The sequence below is a fragment of the Humulus lupulus genome, chromosome 8, assembly GCF_963169125.1.
Source record: "Humulus lupulus chromosome 8, drHumLupu1.1, whole genome shotgun sequence".
In the NCBI taxonomy this organism is placed as follows: Eukaryota; Viridiplantae; Streptophyta; class Magnoliopsida; order Rosales; family Cannabaceae; genus Humulus; species Humulus lupulus.
In genome coordinates this window covers 30,321,659-30,346,575 of record NC_084800.1, presented here as the reverse complement: position 1 = coordinate 30,346,575, position 24,917 = coordinate 30,321,659, and the positions used below count along the sequence as shown (strand labels likewise).

The window sequence follows — 24,917 nt, the reverse complement described above, 5'->3', positions numbered from 1 at the left end:
AGACAAGCACAAGATTGGCTAATTTTTCTTGGAATTTTGAGTATATGAGTATATTTAATTACCGATATAAGGCGTGCGTTTCTCTCATCCATATATTAGTCGTTTTGGGCTATTCATAAAGTTGGAGATAGATTTCAAGAATAATAATAATAATAATAATAGTAATATTAAGATGCTTAATGATCAGGCTTGTTTAAGACCAGAATTCAGATTAGACTCCCTAAACCATTTCTAAAAGATTTTAAGTAAAAGATAATACATAATTTTATATACACATTAATATGTTCAGCCCCTCTAGAAAGTAGAATCTATCCTCCATTGTCATTCCATCCTCCACTTGACTTTATATTGGGTTCTATTATGAGGACTGTTCAAACACCACAAAGAATATCCAATCCCTTTTTCACGTGATCGATCTCTCTGCTTTCTTTTGTTTAATATATATATATTTATGCTAAAGATATTTACTCATGTCCAAACCCGTTTGAGATTTATTCTATATCAGTGTTTTTAATAATAACAATAATGATACACACACCTACATACATAGTAATATGTAAGATGATACGCAAGGAAAGATTTTATGAACATGCAAGAGTTTCTCAATATGTTTTTCTGTTATTGTATTGTCCTTATTTGCCCTTGGCTCCCTTAATTACACATATTGAGACAAACCTAATAAACATTAATTGTAGTTTAAGTTTCAAGCTAAGGGCAACTTTCCCATCTTTACAAACCCACTAAAGGACCAGCGGGACTCGGAGAATAGTGATGATATGGTCAATACTCATATAATGTAATGTCCCTAAGTGAAGGAGAGCTGGTTTGATGCCCCCCTAACCAGTGATATGCCTCACAAGGAAATGTCCCTCAATATAAAATGAGTATTTCCCATGTATTTTGTTTTTATTAATGGATCCTAGATCTATATATATAGCTAGATTTGATTAATGTTGGCTAAGCATTATGTAATATATATATATATATATATATATATTAATATGATTATGGATTTTTGTGGTATAAAGGACCAACTAGTAGCATGTATATAGGTAGTATGTGATTTGGACAAAAGAAAAAAAAATTAAAGATTCATTAACATGTGCATGGTATAGCTAGGTTTTAATTTTAACCTGCCAGAATTTTCATCATATATATGATCACATGTATAAATTATGATTATGAGAAGGAATTAAGCTATAATTTTATCCTGAAAAGTCATTAATATCAGTACCTTTAAAAAAAATCTCCATAGAATTTTATTTGAGGACTGGATTAAAGAAATCTAGCTTTGTTGGAAACGTGCCTTAGTCGCTTCAGTTACAGATTTGCTAAATAAAGGGTCAATAGACCAAGTGCGTAGGAATATTGAGTTAAACTTGGCTTGATATTAGGAAGTTATTTTGATTTCTGTTTTTTAATTTTTGTTGGCTCTATATAAAAAGCATTGCAGTGAATAACAATATATAATTCCAGATAAAATCTGTTTTTCTTTCTTTACTTTCGAATAATTATTTTGCTGTCATAATTTTTGTCCCTGTTCTTTGCAATATACCAACAAGTTTCTATAATTTTATCCTGTATGAGAATTACATATCTATGTATATATATACATATTTGTTAAACACACAAAATATATGTTTATGTGGCAAGAAATTAAAGATACATGGATTAAATTTGAGCCAACATATCTATGAAGATTCTGGTTGGTGGTAACTGGCATCCAAGGAGGAGAACCTTCTTCCTACTAGAGACCCCTTTTAAACTCTTTTTCATTTTATTTTTATCACAGTAGTATGATATTATTGAGAAACTTTTTTGCTTGCTTATTGAATAATATTCCCTTTTAATGGGAAGTTGTTCCTTCCCTTTTTGTTTGATGTAATTATATATAATATTTTTTTTAAAAAAGAAATATTTGGATATATATATATAGAAGTGTTTTTGTGTTGTATCCTATGTATGTTCTATTTAAATGGGTTATTATTATTAGCAAGTAAAAAAGAGGGTAGCATATCATAGGGGACAAAATAAAAAGACCAACACCAGAGACACTGCTAGACTTAAAAGTTAGAGGAATGACGCAACAGTGCAGAAACAATTAGATTCCCATATTTGTATGCCGACTTCTCCAATGAAAAAGCCTTGGATTTTTTCTTCTCTACTCTTTTCTTCTTTATTATAACTCTCTCTCATTAGTGCCCTCTTCCCCACTAATCAGTAATTACTCCTCTCATCAAAACCCCCCCCATTCCTTTCATGATCATATCCCTTCTTTGATCCCATAGTTACAATCTTGCTTGAATATATAGCCCTCTTTTTCTCTTTCAAAAACACACTACTACTGCTACTGCTGCAGCAGCTACTACAACAACTACTACTTCTACTACTGCTGCTGCTGCAATATCTTCCATTAATATATATATATATATATTATATATATACATATTACATGCTAAATATGACAACTGTCTCTCTTCCTAAACCTCCTCCATTCAATAATAGTAGGACAAGTGAAGATAAAGAAAAGAAAAACCCTTTGGTTTTTGACTCCTCGGTTCTTCAGTACCAACCAACCATACCCCAAGAATTCATTTGGCCAGACCATGAGAAGCCAGGCTCCACAGGGTCACCCGAGCTAGTGATCCCTCCCATTGATTTGAAGGGCGTTTTCGATGGAGATGATCTGGCAATGTCTAATGCATCAAAGCTGGTCAATGAGGCTTGCAGAAAACATGGATTTTTCCTTGTTGTCAACCATGGGATCGATTCTGAGCTCATCAAAAAGGCACACCACTACATGGACCTTTTCTTTGGAATGCAGCTCCCCGAGAAACAGAGAGCTCAGAGAAAGGTTGGCGAGCTCTGTGGATATGCTAGCAGCTTCACTGGCAGATTCTCCTCCAAACTTCCATGGAAGGAAACACTCTCTTTTCGTTTCTGTCACGACCAACAGTTTCCGACCATTGTTGAGGACTACTTCGTTGGTGTAATGGGTGAACATTTCAGAGAATTTGGGTGAGAAAAAACCACCCATATCTTCATAATCAAATAGCATGCAAATATTACGTGTGTGTGCATATGTGATAGCTTTAGATTAAAGAATTATATGTTACTGACTCGATTTTCATGCGTGTTTACTGTGCGTTTAGGAAAGTGTACCAAGAATACTGTGAAGCCATGAGCAGGATCTCACTTGGGGTGATGGAGCTTCTGGGGATGAGCCTAGGAGTTGGGAGAGAGTATTTCAGAGAATACTTCGAAGGAAATGATTCCATAATGAGATTGAATTACTACCCAGTTTGCCAAAAACCAGATCTAACACTGGGGACTGGGCCTCACTGTGATCCCACTTCTCTAACAATTCTTCATCAGGATCAAGTGGGTGGTCTTCAGGTGTTTGTAGACGATGAATGGCATGCCATTACTCCTAACCCAGATGCTTTTGTTGTTAATATCGGTGACACTTTCATGGTATGGGTTGTTTAATACTTAAATTTTCCTTAAGTATTGGCAACATGCTCTGCTTTTCAAATAAACATAGTTTCAACAGTAGAATATTTCACTCGCTTAAAAAGCTTTGAATGTTTCTTTTTTTATATATATTTTGTATGCATTGGTTGTTGCAGGCTCTATCAAATGGGATTTACAAGAGTTGCTTGCACAGAGCAGTGGTAAACAACAAAACAGTGAGAAGATCCCTGGCTTTCTTCCTATCCCCAAAGATGGACAAATTGGTAATTCCACCAAATTGTTTGGCGGGTCCCAACAATCCTAGGTTGTATCCTGATTTCACCTGGTCTTCTCTTCTAGAATTCACTCAGAAGCATTATAGGGCAGACATGAAAACCCTCAATGCCTTTACCCAGTGGATCATCTCTCACCAAATCGACTGATCAAAACACATATATAATACTACACTCTTCCTTTTTTTTTTTAAATTTTCATCACCAAAAAAAGAAAAAAAAAATGAAGGTGATTTGATTTTACTTTGTATGAGCTCTGTTCGTTGCATTTCCTAGGCTGATCTAAAAAGTGGGATTGAAGTTGTTGTGATCAGTACTTGTCACAATTGATGGAGAGAATTATGTAAATGAAATGAAAATATATATATAATTAATTAGTAGATATTTGGAGTGTGGTGTTATAGAGAAGGGTTGCTTACATAGGCTCTAAAAATTTGCTTGTTATAATTTTGCTTTTCTAGTATAAAATCAAGAATATGGAATTTCTTTGGCTAATAGTGATGTGTTGTTGTGTTGACATTGCCAAATTGATTGGGACTTTTTCTCCCTCTATTTGACTTGTTTTGACTATGGATTAGTGGAGGAAAATTTTGTGATGGAAATCTTAAGGGAAAAAGAGAAAACAATTTATCTACTTGCATTAAAAAAGACTATTATTATTTTATAATTCTAAGTTCTCTAAATTTTAAAAAATAAATAAATAAAGTAAAATCCCTCATAAAAATATGAGTTCCAAACTAAGAATTAAACTACTAAAATTCAATTTGAGCAGTTAACCAAAAAAAATTGAATATAAAATGGAAGTAAGAAGCCTTCTATAATGCATATTCATATTCTTATTCATCCTGACAAATTATCCTGAAAAAAAAACAATAAGTTGACTTAGTAATATTATATTACATGTATTCAGACACTCCACTAGTTTTTTTGTTGGCTTATCCTATTTATATGACTGAGTATATATATCATAAAATATAGTATTTTCCACCATCTTAAAGGGACCTAGAGAGAGTTGCATGCACATGTACGAGTAATACTAGCTAGCTAGCTAGCTAGACTTCCAGTTGACTTATTTTTGTGTTAGTTATAGTGACACAATAGTCTATCTAGCTAGCTATACTAAACCCTAAATTCTTCCATGCATGTAAATAGTGAAGCATAGCCTGACATGCTCAACTAATTGTGCTATGCAAAATTATTTTGAATAATTAGGTAATAACTCATCCAAATAATTACATTTCAGATTATTTTCTGTTATGTAATTAAATAAAACTTACAAATTATAATATTTATCTGAGCAACCTAACCGAATGTTAATGTTATTAGATATTTATAGAAATCTAGCACAAATATTACTATCAAAAACAAATACTATTTTAGAAAATTTTGAACTTTTCATAAGGGTATTCAATGATGGGTTTGGTCGAGTTATAATATATTTTAATCAACTAAATTGTCAAGGTTAATCCACTCAACCAATCTTAAGTTCTTTTTTTAAAATAAAAAAAAATCAAATAGTTAAATTCAACAAACTAAAAGTATAATATATATCTTCCAAATTTAAACATATTATTTTAACTTGAAACTTTAAAATATTATTCTAAATTCATTGTTAAAATTTTAAAAATAATATTTAATATTACATATAATATATGTAATATTATATGTAATATATGTATGTATGAATGAAAAAAAAAACTTTTAATCAGTTTATTCAGGTTATTTGAGCGGGTTGGTATAATTCCCAAACTGTCCAATATAATAATTGAGCGGTTTGAATTTTTTTTTCAGGTTTTTCGGGTTGCATTTTTTGTCAGTTTTTTCAATTTGATTTGGGCGGTTTATTCAGATAATATATGTATCTATAAATGAAAAAAAAAATTCTTAATCGTTTTATTTGGGTTATTTGGGCGGGTTAGTATAATTCTTAAACCACCCAATATCATAATTGGGCAGTTTGAATTTTTGTTGAGTTATTCAAGTTGCATTTTTTGTCAATTTTATCGGTTTGGTTTGGGTCGTTTATTCGAGTTTGGCAGTTTGCAAAAACTTTTGCACAACCCTACTTCTCGTAAATCAAAACAACCTTAATACTTTGCTAATCACTTATTTATATTAAATATTAGAATAAATAGCTTTTTCGCCCCATTAAATTTTGACACTACCAAATTGTGCCCCCTAAAATAAACGGTTAAACCTGAACTATTGATACTATCATATCATATCCCTTATTACGATTTGCATAAAATAATTAACATTATCGCTCCCTGAACTTTGACAACTACCAAATTGTGCCCCATTTAATTATAAAAATTTTAAAATCTATTTTTCAAATTATTAAATTTTTTTAATAAAAGACTAAAATTATTTTAAATTCATTTTAAATACATTTAAGTTTAAAAATATTAAAAAAAAAATTAAATTTTCCTTTCTTCTTATTTATTCCTTATTATTAATTTTTCGAATTACTTACTATTCTTTCATTTAAAAATTTTTTTGACATAAAACATTATAGGGTATTGTTATGGTGCATATACCTTTTGTGACTTTTTGTGTTTCTCGGCTCGTGAACATTTTTCGACGCAATTTTTTTAATGATTGTGTTTATTGTAGTTATTTAGAGTATCCCGCAAATTTTCAGAAAATTCTGAATAATTTACAATACCGAAAACTAGGTCCAAACAGGTTGTTGCACGCGTGATTGATTTTTTTTATATGGGTGGAAAACAATCTATTTGAACCTAGTTTTCGGCATTATAAATTATTCAAAATTTCCTGAAAATTTGCAGGATGCTCTAAATAACTACAATAAACACAGTCATAAAAAAAATCATGCCGAAAACTATTCACGAGACAAGAAACACAAAAAATATGCACTGTATGCACCATAGAATTACCCCAACATTATATTATGTGGTGAAAAAATAATAAGAAGAATTATTTTAATATAAAATAAAAAAACTAAAATGCAAAAAGAAAATATTACACTAAAAAAAATTAACATGTAAAAAGTCACGGGACGACTGTCTTCTTGTCTTTCATTGAGTCCTCAATTGACTAACAATCTACTTCTCCTGCAGATCAAATTGATTGCTCAATTTCGTAACACATATTTACATAGGACAGGACACCTCAAAGTATAATAAGATTCCTTTTAAATAATTACTCAAAATTTAGTTAATAAATTTTAATATTAATTTAAATAATTATAAACACAAAATTAGAGATGCTTAATCAGTCACATGAGCCAATAGAAGATCCATGTTTGTTCATTTTAATCCAACAAGGCAGAGATTGTCTTCTTTTGCTGGAAAGAGATTGGTTTCGTCCATCACTATAGATTAGAGACCGTTATGCCTATATATATATATATATATACGATAAAGACTCAGAAAGGATATTATTAGTAAATAATTAAACAAAAGAATATTACACAAACTACTTTTAAAATTAATTATTGGCGAAACCCAACAAAGCAAAATCCAGAAACCAAATGCGAATTATTATTATATATTCACTAATCATATACTAGACGTACGGCTATGACTTCTTTTTTCAATCACTATCGAAAGAGGCATATGTATACATATATAAATATTTATTTTTATATGGTATTGTGTAATAATAAATATTAAATTCAACATCTCAATCAATACCTTTTTTTGTTTGGCAAAAAGAAATATATTTGCATACTTCCATTTACCAACCAAAATCTTCATGCTAATTGTTGCACTTACTTTTTAACATATTATTATATTTAGTTGAGTATTTATGTATATAAATAACCATTTTTGGATGATTGATATGATGTATAAATGTTTTATTTTGTGCTATTATGTATAATATTTTGTAGGAGTGTTTTTTTTTTCTTTGTGTTACATACGAACTAACTATCAGTCTAATCTCAGTTGACCCCTGCTTATTAAAATGTCTTAGTTGTCACATTGACGGAAAAAACAATAACTTTGGTCCTTAATTTTATTTTGACTCATGATTTTTATTTATTTATTTATTTTTGACTGAACCATCATATAATGTTAATGAGAATATTCAATAAAATATATTGGCAACTTTGAAACAATTATATATTGAGATTTCTCGCTTTACCCTTTATCGTCAATTTGTGTCAACAGATAAATCGGATAGAAGATAATGCTCAAATGAGCTATAAGAATATATTTGTTTTTGGTAATTTTACTGTTACTAAAACAAATTTAGTTCTCATTTACTATTGACAAACCACATTATTAGATGTATTATAATTTAGATATCTGTTATATAGTAATTTGATAATAAATATATAGAAGAAGAAAAAACTTGAGCAATATAGTTTTTTTTTTAAATTGAGTTATATATTACACGTTTTTTTTAAATAGTTTAATTGTACTTCAACCTGTTGTACACCGAGTATAATAAAAATCACTAATCCTCTAAGAAAGTAAATATTCATTATCACAAGGAAATTACTATTAAATGAACAAAATAATTATATTTTATTGAAATAAAATATTGTTAAGTTTTGTACACACGAGAGTCACATCTTTTGTGTTTGTTAAGCAAAAAGGTATAGATGAGTTTTAAGACAAGACCTTTTGATAGAACATCATCATCTAATAAACTAGGGACATTTTAAAGTTTATGAGTCATTGCCATTTCCATTCATTTGGAAAAGAGTAACGAAATGACCCAAATGAAAGAAGAAAATAAAATATTTTTATGCTGAAATAAGTACATTTAGAGTAATAATTTGGGAGCTGATAAAAGTAATGATCGATCTTTTAAATTTTGTGAAGTATCTTTGTCACAGTTGTCACAGATACTTGTATTAAGTTTCTACCCAAAAAACAAAAGAAAATTAACATTTAGTATAGCGATTTTCACAAAGTTCATAATACGTACATCTAAAAATGAGAACATATAAATTATAAATTAGGAAATAAAATCACCTAATAATCACTTTCCACTTATTTGTTCATCTACAATTACTTATCATAATCCACTTTTCTCAAATTTTCTCTTATCATACTTGTTTTTTTCTAGTTCAAAAAAAATGTACTATGCTTTCTGTATTTGTTAAAAATAGAGTCAAATAAATTAACAATTGAAAGAAAAATAAGAATACACATTTTATGAGTAGAAATCTTTTTAGAAAAAACTACGGACAGAAAAGAGAAAATTTATATGTCAAAACGAAAAGTATATATGAAATCATTATATATTACGGTGTATACTCTAGTCATACAACATATGAAAGATAAAAAAAAAAAAAACCAATATAGGTCCATACTACAACAAGGGGTTCCGCTCTCACACCTCGGTACAATTGATCTCTCCCCCACCAACATATAGCCTAAAAAAATTCTCATAATTTTAATTCACTATAAAATGTCACACCACAATTTATTTTTATGTTTTTATAAATGTCACACCACAACTTTTGGAACAAGATCAAATAGAATTTCGGTACAATTTAAATTTCCTTTTCAATAATTATATGTTTATATCTTTGTTTAAATTCTCAATTACGCCATTGTATGTGTAAATATTAATGCGCACACAAAAGAAGAAGAACAAAATGAATGAAAAGGATTGTGTGTCTATAGATGGTATAAAAATGATCAGGTTATTCTTTCACTTTCACTTATTAAAAATAAGATAACGCAAAAGTTGTTATTATTGCCTTATGGCCGACATTAATTGATTGTCTAATTTCCTCTTTATCATGAAAATGGGTTACAAATGTAAATGAGAACTAAGTCAAAAGGAGCTCAACCTCAAGTTGCCAGTTTTGGGTGCCTTGTGATTTTTTTATATATATTTTCATTTGGGTGTGGGGAACATGGCCATCGATCGAACCATGAACATATTCTTTTTAGTCAAATGTGTGATTTATATGTTGTATCATCGATTAATGGTTGGTTCCATGGTGATAAGCTCCTGTCTAATATGTGTCGGCCAATGGCTGTAGATGAAAAAGGAAGGGGTGGACAAGAAGTTGAGGTGTGTTAGATTTAAAGATTTCGTAATTAAGAGAATATTTGGTCATAGGACTAATCTAATCTACACCCTATGAAAAGTATAATTTAGATACGTGAGTTATGCAATATATATATATATACCTCAAGTATCGACATCAATATGAGTTCACCCATGTGTATATATTGTGGGCCACACCCACACATATATGGAAGTTGGAAGCACGATCTCTCTCTCTCTCTCTCTCTCTATAAATATATATATATAAATATATATATATATCTTAGCTTTAATTTTGAAATAATAAGTTCACTCACTCACCAGTCACCAATACTATTTAATGTGTATCACTAATAGTGGGATATATCAGATCAGTAAGTACATAGTCAATCAAGTGAGTCACTCTCACACTCTCTCATTTTCAATCAGAGTAAAGCACTGTTCAGCTATACGAAGATTTTCCAGTAGCCTTTTCGTACGGGTACGAGTGCCTATCTTCACTTGGAAATTTGGAAGCATGTAATGAGCTATAGTTCCACACACACACAACAGCTAGCCATGGTCCATGGATATGGGCCCTGATGATCACTCCTCTCGCACTATTCGGCCTTACCACCCTTGAAAGGGTGATCTCCTCCATTCTATCTGGGAGATTGGTTTTCTCCTCATTTTACTTTTTTTGGGTGTATTTTTACTAATACGACATGAATAATGTTGATGCTGTATTTCTGTTCTGAAACTGACGTTTATCATCGTCCTTGAACCAATCATCATCATCGTCTTGTCTGCCCCTGTTCTTATTGATAAGATCAGGTAATTCTTTTGCATTTCCTAATTTCACTCACTCTCACCTTCACTTTTATATTGGTTGGTTACAAATGTACCATCACCAGTACCACTCTCATTCATTCATTTCATTTATACCAACAATTAAAATTACTCATTTTTTGCCCCCAAAAATAAATGTTTATACTCTCTTGTAAACAAAATAAATAGCGGAACCTTAACTCTTTTTTAACTTTACATTGAGTTTTACATGTTAATTTTTCTATTTCAAGTAAATAGGCATGCTGAATTGGGTTTTGATTTTCATACAAAAAGAAAACAGTGCACTTATTAGAGATATATAATGGGAGATAATGCTCAATCAGTTGTCAACTTATAACTTAAAATGTTCTTAAGTAGCTTAGGGCCTGTTTGGTATTGTTTTTTGTTTTCAAAATTGTATTCTCAGAAATGAGAACAGAAAACTGTTTTTGTAGTTTTAAAAAAACAAGAGGTGTTTGGTTAATATTTTCTAAAAACAATTTTTTAGTTTTATTTTTTTTAAATCTTAAATAAAAGATTAACAAATATATTTACAAAGAGAAAAATATTTTAAAAGTTTGTAATAAATAATGAGATAAAATAATTTAAAAGAAAAAATGATGAAAAATAAAAAATGAGAAAATTTGAGAACAACAGAAAACAACTTTTTCTTGTTTTCAAAATTTTCTATTTTTTGTAACTTTGTTTTTAAAAATTGTTTTCTGAAAACATATTGGTTAAACTATACTCTTCCTCAATTGTCAGCTCTCATGCAATCTGCTCCAAAGTAATTCGATCCTTCATTTCATCTTCTTCAATTGAATTTCGGAATCCTGGACAATTAATAATAAAACTAGTCATAAGAAAAGCTAATTAAATAATAATGATCTATTTTCGGTATAAAACTTAAATGTTTAATTTCTGTATATTATTATTATTTTATATTTTATATGCAACGAATTTAATAAGTCTTTTTTTTTAATGTTTTGATACCAAAGGCTGAATTAATCTACATAATCACCTATTATAGTGTTAGAGAGTGATACGAGCTTGTTATGTATATAGAGCAAAAAAGGCACAATCTCACCAATGTAAGATTAATGCTCAATGCATATCATATCTCACCAATGTGGGACTAATGTAAAAAAAAAAAGCATTTCACTTGAATCTTCAACACAACAAAGATATATATCCATTTATCACTGTTGTAAAATCCTTATACTACTCAAGCTTATAACAAGAAAATTCAAGACAACCTTTTAAACCAATCAATAACCTACTTCCACTAGCAAAGAAACTTCCACTAGCAAAGAGAATAAGAACGGGTTACATACACAACCATGTTAATTTATCTATTGTAACACTCAACTCACAAGCTTTTCACGTATTAAATAATGATGGAAATTTCCTTATCCAGAATCTTATCAGAACACCCATAATGCAAGTCAAAACAAACTCACCCAGTAAAAAACTCAAAACAAAGTCACTAGTAAAATACTCAGTTAAAGAAACTAATGATGAACCTTCTTAACCTTTACCTTTAGCTCTTTTAAAAAGAAGTCCCTTCTCTCACTTTCACAAAGAAATCTCTCAATACAATATATAACTCTTGTTCTCTCTCTTATTGTTGAGAATAATATGACATCATGACAAGACTAAAGAACCGTACATATATATATACTACTAACCTTACTAAAAATATTAACTCATTGTAAGTAACAACTAACCAAGGTTAGTTCGAATCTCCAACCATCACATATATTATATCAAAAATGAAAAAACATATATTATGTCAAATCCAGGTGAGGTGCAAGAAAGCAGCACAGCCTGGACTAGACCTTGTCACTTGTAGTACAACACAAATGAATGACATCATATAACAAATGCTAATTAGTGATTTAAATCATAATAATTATAAATTATATAGGACGAGAGACGCATGAGCCATTTATTATTCTTGGTTTTTGGTTTCCATTCCATAATTAAAAATAATTAAGAATGCAAGTTTTACACAGTACGAAGGAGTTTTGGGTCGGTTAAAATGATACTCCATCAGATTCTCCAATTTATCTAATTTTTATGTATGACGACTGTATTTTAGCTACACTGAGTACTATTTATTAGCTAAACAATTATTTAATTATTAAGTGTTATACGCTTATATGTTGAATTTTAATGAGGTATTTTGAATAATAAAATAGAAAACTTTGTGAGTTCTCTAAACCACATGTTTCTTTTCAAAATTTAATGCAATATGATTGTACGGTAAAATATGATTTAGTTCATTTATTATTTTTTTTTTAAATGAAACTCAGAATATAAATAACTGATATAATTAATACATAAACTGAAATGATCATCCAGTTGGCAGTTACCCATATTACAACAGAAGAAACGACATCAATTTGCTGTTCTGGAAGCACACAAGACAAACTGTGTCGTTTATCCAAATGATCCTCTTCTATACGGCTAAAACAATAACCATAGGCACCTATCTCTCCTATTTACTTTCAAGGCCCACAGATTATTTACTTGAAAAATTATTTAGTACCATCATTGCCGCACCCACCATATCATTCTGCTCATAAAAATCTCAAGCATCCACCACGTTTCTAGTCCTTACATATGCATGTAAACATATTTTGACTACATCGACCATGTTCTTCCCCACTAAGTTAGCACTTGTATTGTACAATCTATTGCAGAGTAATCGTGAACCAAAAAGAGATCAACTCCAGAAGCTTAGATTGTCAAAAAGCCTCTTTTTTTTCATGGTTCAATACTTCATGTTTCATCAAACGAATTTTTCAGAATCCTGCAGTTAAGTAGTAGGTCAGGCCATAAACTAATATCTTAACAAGGGCTGACTTATAAAGCAGAGTCACTTCTATAATTATATCCATTTTTTGTACACTTGCACCAAAAAGAAGGCCAAGGTTGAAAATGTTTAAACCAATAAAATAAGAAAATAGGGAACTTACTTTGGTCACAGGAATCAATAACAGTTTGTTTAAGAAGAAAGCCTCCAGATTCGCAATCATAACTGAAACAGCATTCTCAAAAGACTCAGGAGTACATACAGCCGTATGTGGAGTAAGAACAACATTATCCAATTGGAAGAGCTCTTCAGGAACATTTGAACCATTCTCAAACACATCCAAACCAGCCCCTCTGATATCTCCTCCCACCAAACACCTCACCAGTTCCTTCTCATCAATAAGAGTCCCGCGCCCAACATTAACAATCACTCCCTCCTTTCCCAAAGCTGAAAGAACTTCCTTGTTAACCATATGGTGTGTTTCACCTGTTAAACTGCAGCACAAGATGATAATATCGTTACTTGCAGCAAGTTCTTTAACATTGGAATCAAAAGGGTATGCGGTAGAGGGCTTTTTGCTCCTTGAGTTGTAAGAAATGGTGCAGCCAAAAGCCTCAAGCCTTTTAGCGACTTCAAAGCCAATACTCCCCAAACCAACAATCCCAACACGCTTTCCTCTCAGCTGAAAATTAACAACCCTAAGTGTTAGTTTAACTTCTTGGCTGCTACTTAAGAAATTTTTAAGCAGCGGTGACGCTTCAAAGACCTCTTGGACCGTAACCGAAGATAGGACAATGTGAAAGACAATTCGGTTTGACAAGTCCTTAGTTTGTGTTCTTCATGGGGTGTTAATCGCATATAGGTCCCCAACCTAATCTTATTATATAGTTTAGGTCTCCAAATTAATGTGTAATATTTGAATTTTCAAATCACCCAAGTCCCTAAACTATTTCAGTTAAATAGCTGTTAAATGTCAGAGTCACAGACTCACATAATGCACATATAAATATAGATAAAAGCTCAATTGATAGACCTTATAAGGGTTAGAAACTTATTATTTACATAATTTCTCATATGTGTTTGTTTATGTTCATGAAGCGTGACATTTAATAATAGTTGTTAGATAAAAAACAAATCTAAGAACTAACACGATACCCTCTTCAAAAAAAAAAAAAAAAAAGAACTAACATGATACAAACTTATAAGTTTAAGATCAAAATATTATAAAAATTCATTGAAGGACCTAAAGTAAAGTTAGAAACCAAGTGCCATTTACCTTCTTCATGTCATGTTACTATATCAAATTACATAACAATATAGAGATCAAAATAACTCTCATTTTCTTCTTATTATATCAAATTACATAACAATATGGAGAACCCAAATAAGAATGACATTTTTTACAAGTTACTACAGTGACCTTTTTCCTCTAAAAACGTAATAGTGGCATAGTGTGTACCTTGTAAGCAAGAGCAAAATCTCCTTTGGTTTTCCAGAACCCATGTCTGACGTAGCGATCGGCAGCCGAAACTTTCCTAAGCATATCAACCACAACCCCACGGCCATATCGGCCACATCTTCCGAGAAAGCGTTCCCAACATTGGCCACCGAAATCCCTCGGAGACGGCACTCGGCTAAGTCGACCTCCTGATTGACCCCTGTATTGGAAGTCACCACCAGTCGCAGCGCCGGAAGAAGTTGGAGTAGCTCGGTGTTGACGGCGTTGGTGTGGTCGGCAATCATCGCTCTGACTGAGTTTGCACTACCGTCAAAAACTGGTCCAGAGGCAGCTCCGACTCCCATGCTTTCACCAATCGGAATTTTTGATTGAACAATGGCGAGAAAAGAGCGGGTAGCATCCGTACAACCAGTAGGACTTCTGGCCGATCGTCTGGTTGACTTTGGAGGTTTTCCTTGTTTTTTTGGGTGTATATTTTGGGGACGAGGAGTTGGAGAGCGCAGGCAGAAATTTTTTAATTTTGGAAAATTTTAGATTTAATTGACCCAAAATAACGAAACAATTCTTTTTAATTGAAAAGTAAAATAATAATAATAATCTTAAGTGGAAATTAGAATATGAAAATTTTAGGTTTCTTGGGAAAAATCACATTTTATAAAAATTATGTATTTTGTTTAATTAATACTAAATATGTGGAGTATTGTTCTACGGATGTTTTTGTCATTTCAAATTTTTAATTATATTTGATTAAATATTTCTTTCTTCTCGTTAGCTTAGTCTAAAACCAGGGAGAAGGTTTCTCCACTGATTCCTAGGTTTATCCATCGATCAGCTTGCTCCTCTTACTCTGTCCGGTTTTAGGAAAAAATCTACCTCCATTATTGCCTTATTCCTCTTCTTCTTGTTATTGCTAGTTTCTTCGACTGTCTTATTGTTGTTGCTGTAAATTTTAGGTGTTGTGGAACACCATTAATGGCTTCCCCATCTTCTTTTATCTGCATGTCTAGCTATGATATTTTTGCTTTCATTTATGTCCGATTTTAGGTAGAAAAAAAGGTTGTGGACCTCCATTTTCGGCAAACAATCCATTGGTTTTCTGGGTTTCTCCGTCGCCTTCTCATTATTTTCTTATTACTCTGTCCGATTTCAAGTATTATATACCTCCATTGTTTAATTTTTTTGACTTTACCCATGTGAAGAGTTGATGTTTGGCACTAGTTAATAGATAATGCAATGTGTAAATATTTTTGAATTTCATGTATATATAACTACATTCAATTTGATGGTGTTTGCCTTATCTAGATTTATAATGCAAGGTTCATGATAATTAGTGCAAGTGTACACATAAATTGAATAAAATTCTTCAACTACTGAATTGAATTATTACGATGGATTCTTGTTTGGCTATGAATTAAGTTAATTAATGCTTAAAATTTGAATTAGATTACTTGGTGTTTTGTTGATGTGAAGACTAAAGAAAATAAATAATAGCAAACTTTGTTTTGTATTTTATTGCAAGTCGTATTTGAGGTTAATAATATTCAAAACATTTGCCATTTATGAACAAATTAATCGTACAAGGTGGAATTGAGGTTGTCTTTTTGTAGAATATGAAAATTGAAGAATGATTAAAAATGGAACTGTTATGGAGGTGTCATGGCATTGGCCTCTTAGTTAGAAACATAAATGTAATATTTAGAACCTTCAAAGATTATATATTCCAAAATGGCCAATAGTGTATATGCTAATAACAGCAAATGTAATACACAAAGCTAGAAACAATATAAATAACTGAAGTAGACTCGTGGGCGTTGCCTTATATTGGCTTGTCGTATTATAGCGGCTCCAGGGTCCTTGCCTTCCTCCAAAAGCATGACCCTATGTTTCATATTTAAGAAAAAATCTAACTTCTATGAATTTCTCAATCTTACTAATATTTATAGAGCAAAATTTGATCATATACAATTCTCTTAAGGATAAGAAGTGCAAGAATCTTGCTTTGAAAACTGTTGAAGCATTTTCTGTTTTAATTCCTTTATTTTTGGAAAACATTGGCTTTTATGATGCTAGACAAGATTTAGACTTCAATGAAGGTGCATATTCTGTCTCAAGGTCAGATCATTTGTCTGTTAAGGTTGCTGAAGGTGTTCCTCAACAAGAAAATTGGTAAGTAGTTGTTTATTTTCGTTATGTGTTAGTTTTTGGTAATTTCAAATCATTATTCTTCATATTATTTTGCTTTAATGTATGCAACGATTGTGGCACATTTGTGGTTGCTTTTGCTGATAACATTATTTATGAGACCATCAACAACATATCTACTCAACTTAACATTGTCATTTATCGTGATGAACTTGTTGTTTGCCTTTACAAGCATGCTATGAAGAAGAAAGAGGAGGGTTAACAATCTGATGATGAGAAGCCTACAAGGTTGAAGAAGAAGCAAAGGAAGATGTAGTTGTTTATGAAAAGTTTGATCTTGGCATGTTTTTTTTTGTTGGACAATTCAAATTTTACAATTTCTTTTTGTTGTTAGTAAATAGTATGTTAACTTTGAACAAAATGAAATACCTGTATATATTAAGAATGTAGTATTCAATCAATTCTCTCAAGATTATCTGTCTTCACAATTTATAGGTTACTTTTCAAAGCAAAACAATTGCAAAATATTGATAAATGATTATATTATGTTACTTTTTAGTAAAACACGAATTCGAGTATGCTGGTACTTCTATAAGGAATTAAAATTCAAATTTCATATGCCAGGTTATATTATTTTCTTTCAGGCTACTTTTTCCTAAAATTAAATAAGGCTCGACTTATTAAATGAACAACAAAGGTCAAGTACTAGGTTACTTTTATAAGATAAGAAAAGACACTAATGAATAGTCAGGTTACTTAAATCTGAAAAGAAAAAAAAAAAGTAGAGAAACTTTTATAGGTTACTTTTTCACTACCAGTATTTTCTTGAGATTTCGAACATGTTAAACATATTCTACTAAAAAACTGATAAGTATAGGTGACTCTTTACTCTATCAAGTTACCATTTAAAATATTCATTAATGCTCCACACATTATATGGATAAGATAGGCAACGTACTAGGTTACTTAATTTGAATAAAAATTGCACAGAAACAAGTTATTGGTTACTTTTCGTGTATAATTTTTTTTAAAAAACTTTATTGTCTATAGTAACTTTGTTTTTGAAATATGAACGTACAAAATGATTTATTACACAGTAAGTCTAAATGAATCATTTGTTTGGCTTCATTGCCTTGGGTGGCTTCTCCATTGGTGGATTTCTACAAGTTCTCCTATTATGTCCTTGTTTTCCACAATTTCTGCACTTCATAATCATTTTTGGCTCTCCACGTGATCTTATCTTTTTCTTTCTTGGCCTTCCGGGAGGAATTATAGCTTTCGAAGGTAGCACAAGGATGTCTAAATTTTCTGATAAATGCCATTTAGATTCATTTGGAAGTGGATGCACTATTTCTGCATATGTGGCTCTCATTGTTTCAGTTTTGTAGTAGTTGGAACAATAGTCATAACATCTCAGCCTTCTCTTTGCAATGACTGCTAAGGCATGTAAACATGGTACTTCATCTAGATCAAATCGTCGGCATGAGCAAGTATTCTCATGAATGTTCACAGTAAATGTTCTATTTTCTTCAATTACTTAGAAAAGAATTGTAACACCCTCCTAATCCAGGACCGTTACACTGTGTACTTAAAATTGTGTCAGACCTGCTAATCAGGTCATTTGGTTTAAAACGTGTAACTAAGGTTAGTGACAAGGGTTAAGTGTTAGGATTAGTTTTGGTATGTTTTTATGGCGTGTTTTAAGAGGCAATTTTAATCTTTTATTTGGTTTTGTGCGATATTATGTCGGTGTTTATTGTGTTTTCAGGATTAAGTGTGGTTATGAAGGAAATAGTTTGAAATTGAAGGAAAAGCGCTTAATTCTTGAAGAAACGGTGTTAAACGGGCTAAGGAAGGAAAGCTAGGTGAAACCGGGGGTCAAATTGAAGATTTGGTGAAAAATGGAATTTGAGCCGCAGCTCTATGGTGTAGAGCCGCGGCCCTAAGATTTACAGAGAAGGCACAAATTAAGTTGTCATTTGAGCCGCGGCTCTATCAATTGGGGCCGCGGCGCTACAAGAAGTCAGAGAGGAATCCTGGATCGCGAAATGCACTAGAGCCGCGGCTCTATTCAGTAGCGCCGCGGCGCCAGTCCGTACGGAAGCCGAAGTAGGGAATTTTTCAAGGGCAATTTTGAAACTTTCGCACATAATTAATTAGGGATTATAAAAGCTTTCTTAATGACGTTTTTAAAAGGAGATTAACCTAGGAGACGGCAAAAAAAGCACATTGTAGAGGATTGCAAGCAGAATTGAAGAATTCATCACAGTTTTCTTCTTTTCTACTCTGAATTTCTGTATTTCGGATGTTTTTTTATTTCTTCTATGGTTATTATGGATTTGATCATGAACTAAACTAGTTTTCTAGGGTGTTAATGGATTCTCCTGAACCTTTATTTTAAATTAATGCAAGTTTTATGATTTCAATTTTATCTTGTGATTTATTCAATTCGAACCTAATGCTTGTGAATGATTGATCACCATTAACATGAAATATATGATTTTGATTCGAAATCTGAAAAGTGAGAATTGAATATGCTGTAATTGAATAAACATAGATTTCATATTAGGACGAGAGTACCTGTGTGGTCTGTGTAGTTTTAGGGTTGTTAATCTTAAGGCTTATTTTATGTTTATTTATCACAGAGATGTAGAAAATTTGCATAAGATTGAGACTTATATATCCTAGTACGAATATAAGTTATTATTGTTGACCTGCTATCACAAGAGAGAAATTGAATAGTAAGATTTGTGTTAAGGAGAATTAAAGAGGATGGTTGATGAAATTAATTGCCCTAGTTTTTAATCCATTGAATTTTCTTAACGTTATTTATTTTCAGTTATTGAAGTTAATTTAAGAATTTTGTTTTACAATTTTAGTTAATTCTTAAGACTTATTTATCGTAAGCCAAATAGAAATAGGAACTAAGTTTTGGTACTTAGTATACAGTCCTCGTGGGAACGATCTTACTTACTCATTATTACTTGTTACGATTACGTGTACTTGCATATCGAATTTACACAACATTAAGGTTAAAAATTTTGGCCAAATAATCGTTGACTTTTACTCCAAAAGTTTTATATAACATGGTATCCCAAAATATTACAACTCAACTGTTAAAAAGAATAAATACATAACAAAAGTTACATCAGTCGGCTTAAGCAGCAAAACAGGGCTACAACCCTAGTTCCTCTAAGATAACCCCGGCCGTGATGGTCGAGCAATACGCCGCCACCGAAGCTCTCCAACTCATGGCTGGTCAAGCTTTCCTTTTCCCTTACCTACACCACAAAGCACCTGTGAGCCGAGGCTCAGCAAGAAAACATAATGTGCAACAACAGAGAATATAACTTTAAAATAACCATTCAACAATAATCATTAACATTAATTCATATCCAATATCATTAAAGTTAAATCACATGATCATTGGATCAACCTGGGGTCGTTGCCTTATTCAGTTGGCTTTTAAGCCAACTCTCGGGGCTATGCCCTAGCTACGTGACCATAGAGTCACCTGGGGCCTCGCCCTTAGCTCTGTCTCACTAGCCATAAAGCTAGCCCAACCCCCGTGGTTCACCTTCAACCTTAGAGTCGATCAACGTAATAATACGTTGCTAGTTTAGGCCAATGCCTTGCGACCAACGCACAACGCGCTATTGCCGTCCTTGACTTATAAGTCAAGCCCTGATCCAGGATTACATACCCTACCTATAAGAAATAGATGTGGATAGGCACATCCAGAAAATTAAGCACATAATCATACAATCCCATTGGATAACTATTTCCATAATACCAAACATATTCACATAACGGGGAGCACTTAAGCATTCATTAGCAAACATTGAAAACAATAGCCCAACATAACCAATCCAGGGGCCCTAGCCTTAACCATATTCAAATACAAGAGACGGGCCAAGCCCTAATCATAATAACACCTAATGAACGGGCCAAGCCGTAATCACACACAACGCGTTCTGGGTGCAGTTTTCTTACCTTAGGTCCAAGCAAGCGTAAATGAGAACGACCCTCGAGCACGATCCCAGTTCCGAGCCCTTAGTGATACCCTAAGTCACAACCATGAAATAGGATCCTATTAAAATCGAGCGATCAAAGGCTTCCGGACCAAGTCCTAGCCTCCGGGGCCTTGGGTTCTGTAACGCCCTGGTTACCCCAGAACAGTTACGGTGAACGGTGAACCGAAAATTTGACCCGCTACCCGAGTCCTTTGGTTAGAAACGTGATCTAAGTGTTAATATCAGGTTAAGGTGAAAAACCAGCAAAAAGGAAAGGGCACATTTCGTTAAGTAAACAAACTGCTCATGAGCCTTTTAAAATGTTTACAAGTAGTTCGTATTACAAAAGAGTCGCTACAGTTTCAAATTTACAAACTCCGCCGGCCTAAGTGGCAAAAATAGGGTAAACCCCTAGTCCCTCTGAGAACTCCTCGACCGTGGCGGTCAAGCGGCCATGTATGTACATTACATCGCCCAAGCTCTCCACTCAAGGCTGGCAAAGCTTTTCCTTCCCTTTACCTGCACCACATAGCACCCATGAGCCGAGGCCCAGCAAGAAAACACAATATAGCATGATATAATATCAACAATAATCACAGTTATTCCCTCAGGACTATCAGTCCAATGAATAGGTGATAATAGCCAAAAGTCACAATAATGAGCATCACTCCCTCTAGCCATGTGACGATAGGGTCACCAGGGCTTAATCGATAAGTGTTTCATTTATAAGTTTGTTTAGGACAGGTGCAAGGTGATTAGTCACCAACATAACCTTCCTCACGACTCTAGAGTCGAAACTATGGACAACGTCCCTTAGCCTTGTGACAAACGGTCACCGGGGTCATATATCTTGGCTATAATCATCTGGTCGTAGACCAGGCAAGCGCTTATAAGTTTCTCGACCCTAGGGTCGGTCAGAAATTAATGCTATAGAGCCATTCAATGCATGATTCTCGACTTTAGAGTCGGTCCCTGACTAGTCAGTGTCTTAAGCAGATAATCAGCGTTCACTAGCACTTAATATGCAATCCATGTCCACATATATCAACCAGCATGCCTCAAATATCAAACCATGCATGCCATATATCTATACAGGGTGCAACTGTACTAAAACACCGTTTTCTTACCTCTGGTTCGAGTGAGTATTATAATATGAACGACCCCTGAGAACGATCAACCTTTAAATTCCTCGACGGTCACCTGGTCATAACCAAAATATAGGATTCATCAATAAAAATGATAACCAAGGGTTCCCAAACCAAATCCCAGCCCCCGAGACATCAAATACTACCCAACCGGGTACTAGGTCCAACCCCGAGGCCTATGGTTTGAATCCCCAAGCTAAAAACCTTATTTTAGAAAAATTGGCTCTAAGGGCTGCGACCCTCCCTGCTTTTGCGCCGCGGCGCGCCTCCAGACAGAGAGGCTCCCTGCCTGCCAAACGCCAAGGGCCGCGGCGCACCCTTGCTGCACCGCGGCGCCCAGCCCAGATCAGCAAGTCGGCCACACACGAACCAGAATTTAACCCTGCATTTTTCCCTTCAAACCAGTCCCTTGAATCATCTTAAAACCTTCTCCAAACATGTAATTGAACCCCCAAACCTTACCTATAACACCTCCTCACCAAAACCCAATCATCTAACACCAAGAACTCCCTTTAATCCTCACTTCCCACATCAAAAACCATGAACTAAATACCAAAGATAAAACAGAGCACCAGCTGTGATATATAGTAAAAACTCACCTTGGAACTAGCTTTAAACCTCCCACACCAGCTAAAACAAGTGTTCCAACCTTGCCTTTCAATTTCCTTAGCTTGATCCCACTCCTAGAGCTCAAAACCTCAAAGGAGTAATGAAGAGGGTGATGTACGGGAATGGAGGAGGCAAAAATCTGTTTTTACACTGTTTTATTCCACAGCCTTCAGCCACTAAACCTTATATATATCCTCCCCTAAAAAGACCAAAATGCCCTTGTGACATCTAAAGCCTTTCAAACTACTCTAGGGGTAAAATTGGTACTTCTAGCTTAACCCGTTAATTATAATTAACGCTTCCCAATTCCCGCTAATCTCAAAATCCTCAAACACCAATATTTCATAACCCGTTACCCTAAAATCCCTGGTAACGCTATAACCTTTAATATCACCCCGAGACTCACCCCGAGCCCCGAGCTCAAACCTGTTATGACCAAACCGATAATTACGTTTAACGATCGTCTCATGTCGGAATACTCGAACCAATCCACATTATAATGTGGTCTCACAATATATCATTATCGCACATACAAATATACAATTATACCCTCAACGGGCCAAATTACCATAATACCCCTGTAAACAAATGTGGACTCACAAGCATGCATTTAACATCATATAATAACATAATTCTCATAAACATGCATAAACACATTTAATGGCGTAATTAAACAGTTATGGCCCTCCCGGCCTACTAAACCAGCCATTAACCACAATAGGGAATCCGGGGCATTACAGGTTCCACCAAAACGGGTATTGGAAACAATCCCGAGCCCTAAGGAAAAAGTTCTATTTTGAAAACAAACTCCCAAGGCAAAACTGCCTAGGCGGGCCGCGACTTGCCCCTTGTGGGTCGCGGCGCACCCCCTCGACCAGCCTCTTCCTCCTCTCTGTCCAGAGGCACGGGTCGCGACTTGGCCTATCAAGTCGCGACGCGTTTCCCAGGCAGAGACCTCCCAAGGTGCCTAGTTCAAGCTAAGTCGCGACTTGTCAAGAACAAGGTCGCGACTTAACCCCTCGAACCCAGAAATTTCTCCACTTTCAGCAGCTAAACCCAAGCCAAACCAACACAAAAATCACCCAAAAACATAATTCAATTATCCCAAACACTCTAACATGTTCCCAGCAACAAAACCCATAAAAAAATCTAGCTTTAAAACTCATCAAATTCTCACTTCAATTCATAAGCTAAAAGGGTTCAAGAACACTCATAGAACAACCAAACAACTCAGAAATTAATGGCCATAAATTATAATACAAAGCTTACCTCAATTTCTATTTGAATCCACAAGTTGTTACTGAATCTATTCCCAAAGTTTTGAGCCCCAATTCTTGTGAACCTAGCCCAAAAATCCCTTAGTTTCAATGGTTCAAGCTTGGAAGTCCTTGAGAGAAAAATAAGAGAGTGTTTTGAGAGGGAGAGTCGGTTTAGGCAGATCTACATGTGTAGAGTCCAAGAACTTTACTTAGCTAATTGTTTAGTAGTATTATAGTATGTTTAGTGTTATCATTGTTACTTTGGATTTTTGGTTCAGACCGGGAGTTATTTGGACACTCATAGTAGTACTTATAGATTTTCTATGTTTAACCTATAGTTTAAGAATATTAAGTATAACCTAAGGTTTGATTAATGTGTCTGATATTAAGGATTATATTATTATATTATAAGGTTTAGACATCAACCAATAGGATTTTAAGCACATGTTTTGAATGGTAATTAAGGATTAAGTATTTTTGAGGATTAAATTAAATAAGGGTAAAAGTTTGAATGTATAGGGTCAGTCAGCAGCTTTGAGCACGTTGAGGGCTTAGTCAAGGCTGTTTACTCCATTCAAACTCAGCTAAAAATGTGTAAATTCGTGTTTAAATATTCAGCGTATGCCGATATATCGCAGCTATAAGGGGCGATATATCGCAGCACGTAGATACGGAAAACACGAATCGATGCACGGTCGCCTCGGGAACAAAGGTCCAGGCGATATATCGCCTATAGGGGGCGATATATCGCCTCCACCAGCATGAATTCAAATACATTTGAATTCTTTTCCCTTCAGCCATTCAAACTCCTTCAACAGTCCAGCATCTTCTGAACGAGTCTTCAGCCTCTGCTGAACGATTATTCAAATGATTTTCACTTAAAAAAGCCATTATTTTTATTCAAGTAAAATCAAGATATTTTCATTCCCAAACTCTATAAATA

The 24,917-nt window shown here is 33.4% G+C and overlaps 1 protein-coding gene and 1 pseudogene across 1 annotated transcript; one reads left to right on the top strand and one right to left on the bottom strand.

Annotated features, from left to right (window-relative positions):
- The first annotated feature begins 2,034 nt into the window (after positions 1 to 2,034).
- On the top strand, positions 2,035 to 4,186 carry LOC133793642 (gibberellin 20 oxidase 1-D-like). The gene is made up of 3 exons (XM_062230950.1): positions 2,035 to 3,018; positions 3,153 to 3,474; positions 3,630 to 4,186. Exons 1-3 carry the CDS (start codon positions 2,453 to 2,455, stop codon positions 3,894 to 3,896), a joined length of 1,155 nt encoding a protein of 384 aa, XP_062086934.1. The 5' UTR covers positions 2,035 to 2,452; the 3' UTR covers positions 3,897 to 4,186.
- An 8,662-nt stretch (positions 4,187 to 12,848) lies between these two features.
- LOC133796613 (glyoxylate/hydroxypyruvate reductase HPR3-like) lies at positions 12,849 to 15,491 on the bottom strand (annotated as a pseudogene).
- Between the last annotated feature and the right edge of the window lie 9,426 nt (positions 15,492 to 24,917).

What these genes read in the sequence shown, in the direction of transcription:
- LOC133793642 (XM_062230950.1), top strand. Translation starts at nt 2,453, where the DNA reads ATGCTAAATATGACAACTGTCTCTCTTCCTAAACCTCCTCCATTCAAT. An exon ending in GAACATTTCAGAGAATTTGG is followed by an intron (nt 3,019 to 3,152) that starts GTGAGAAAAAAC and finishes CTGTGCGTTTAG; the next exon opens with GAAAGTGTACCAAGAATACT. An exon ending in ATATCGGTGACACTTTCATG is followed by an intron (nt 3,475 to 3,629) that starts GTATGGGTTGTT and finishes TGGTTGTTGCAG; the next exon opens with GCTCTATCAAATGGGATTTA.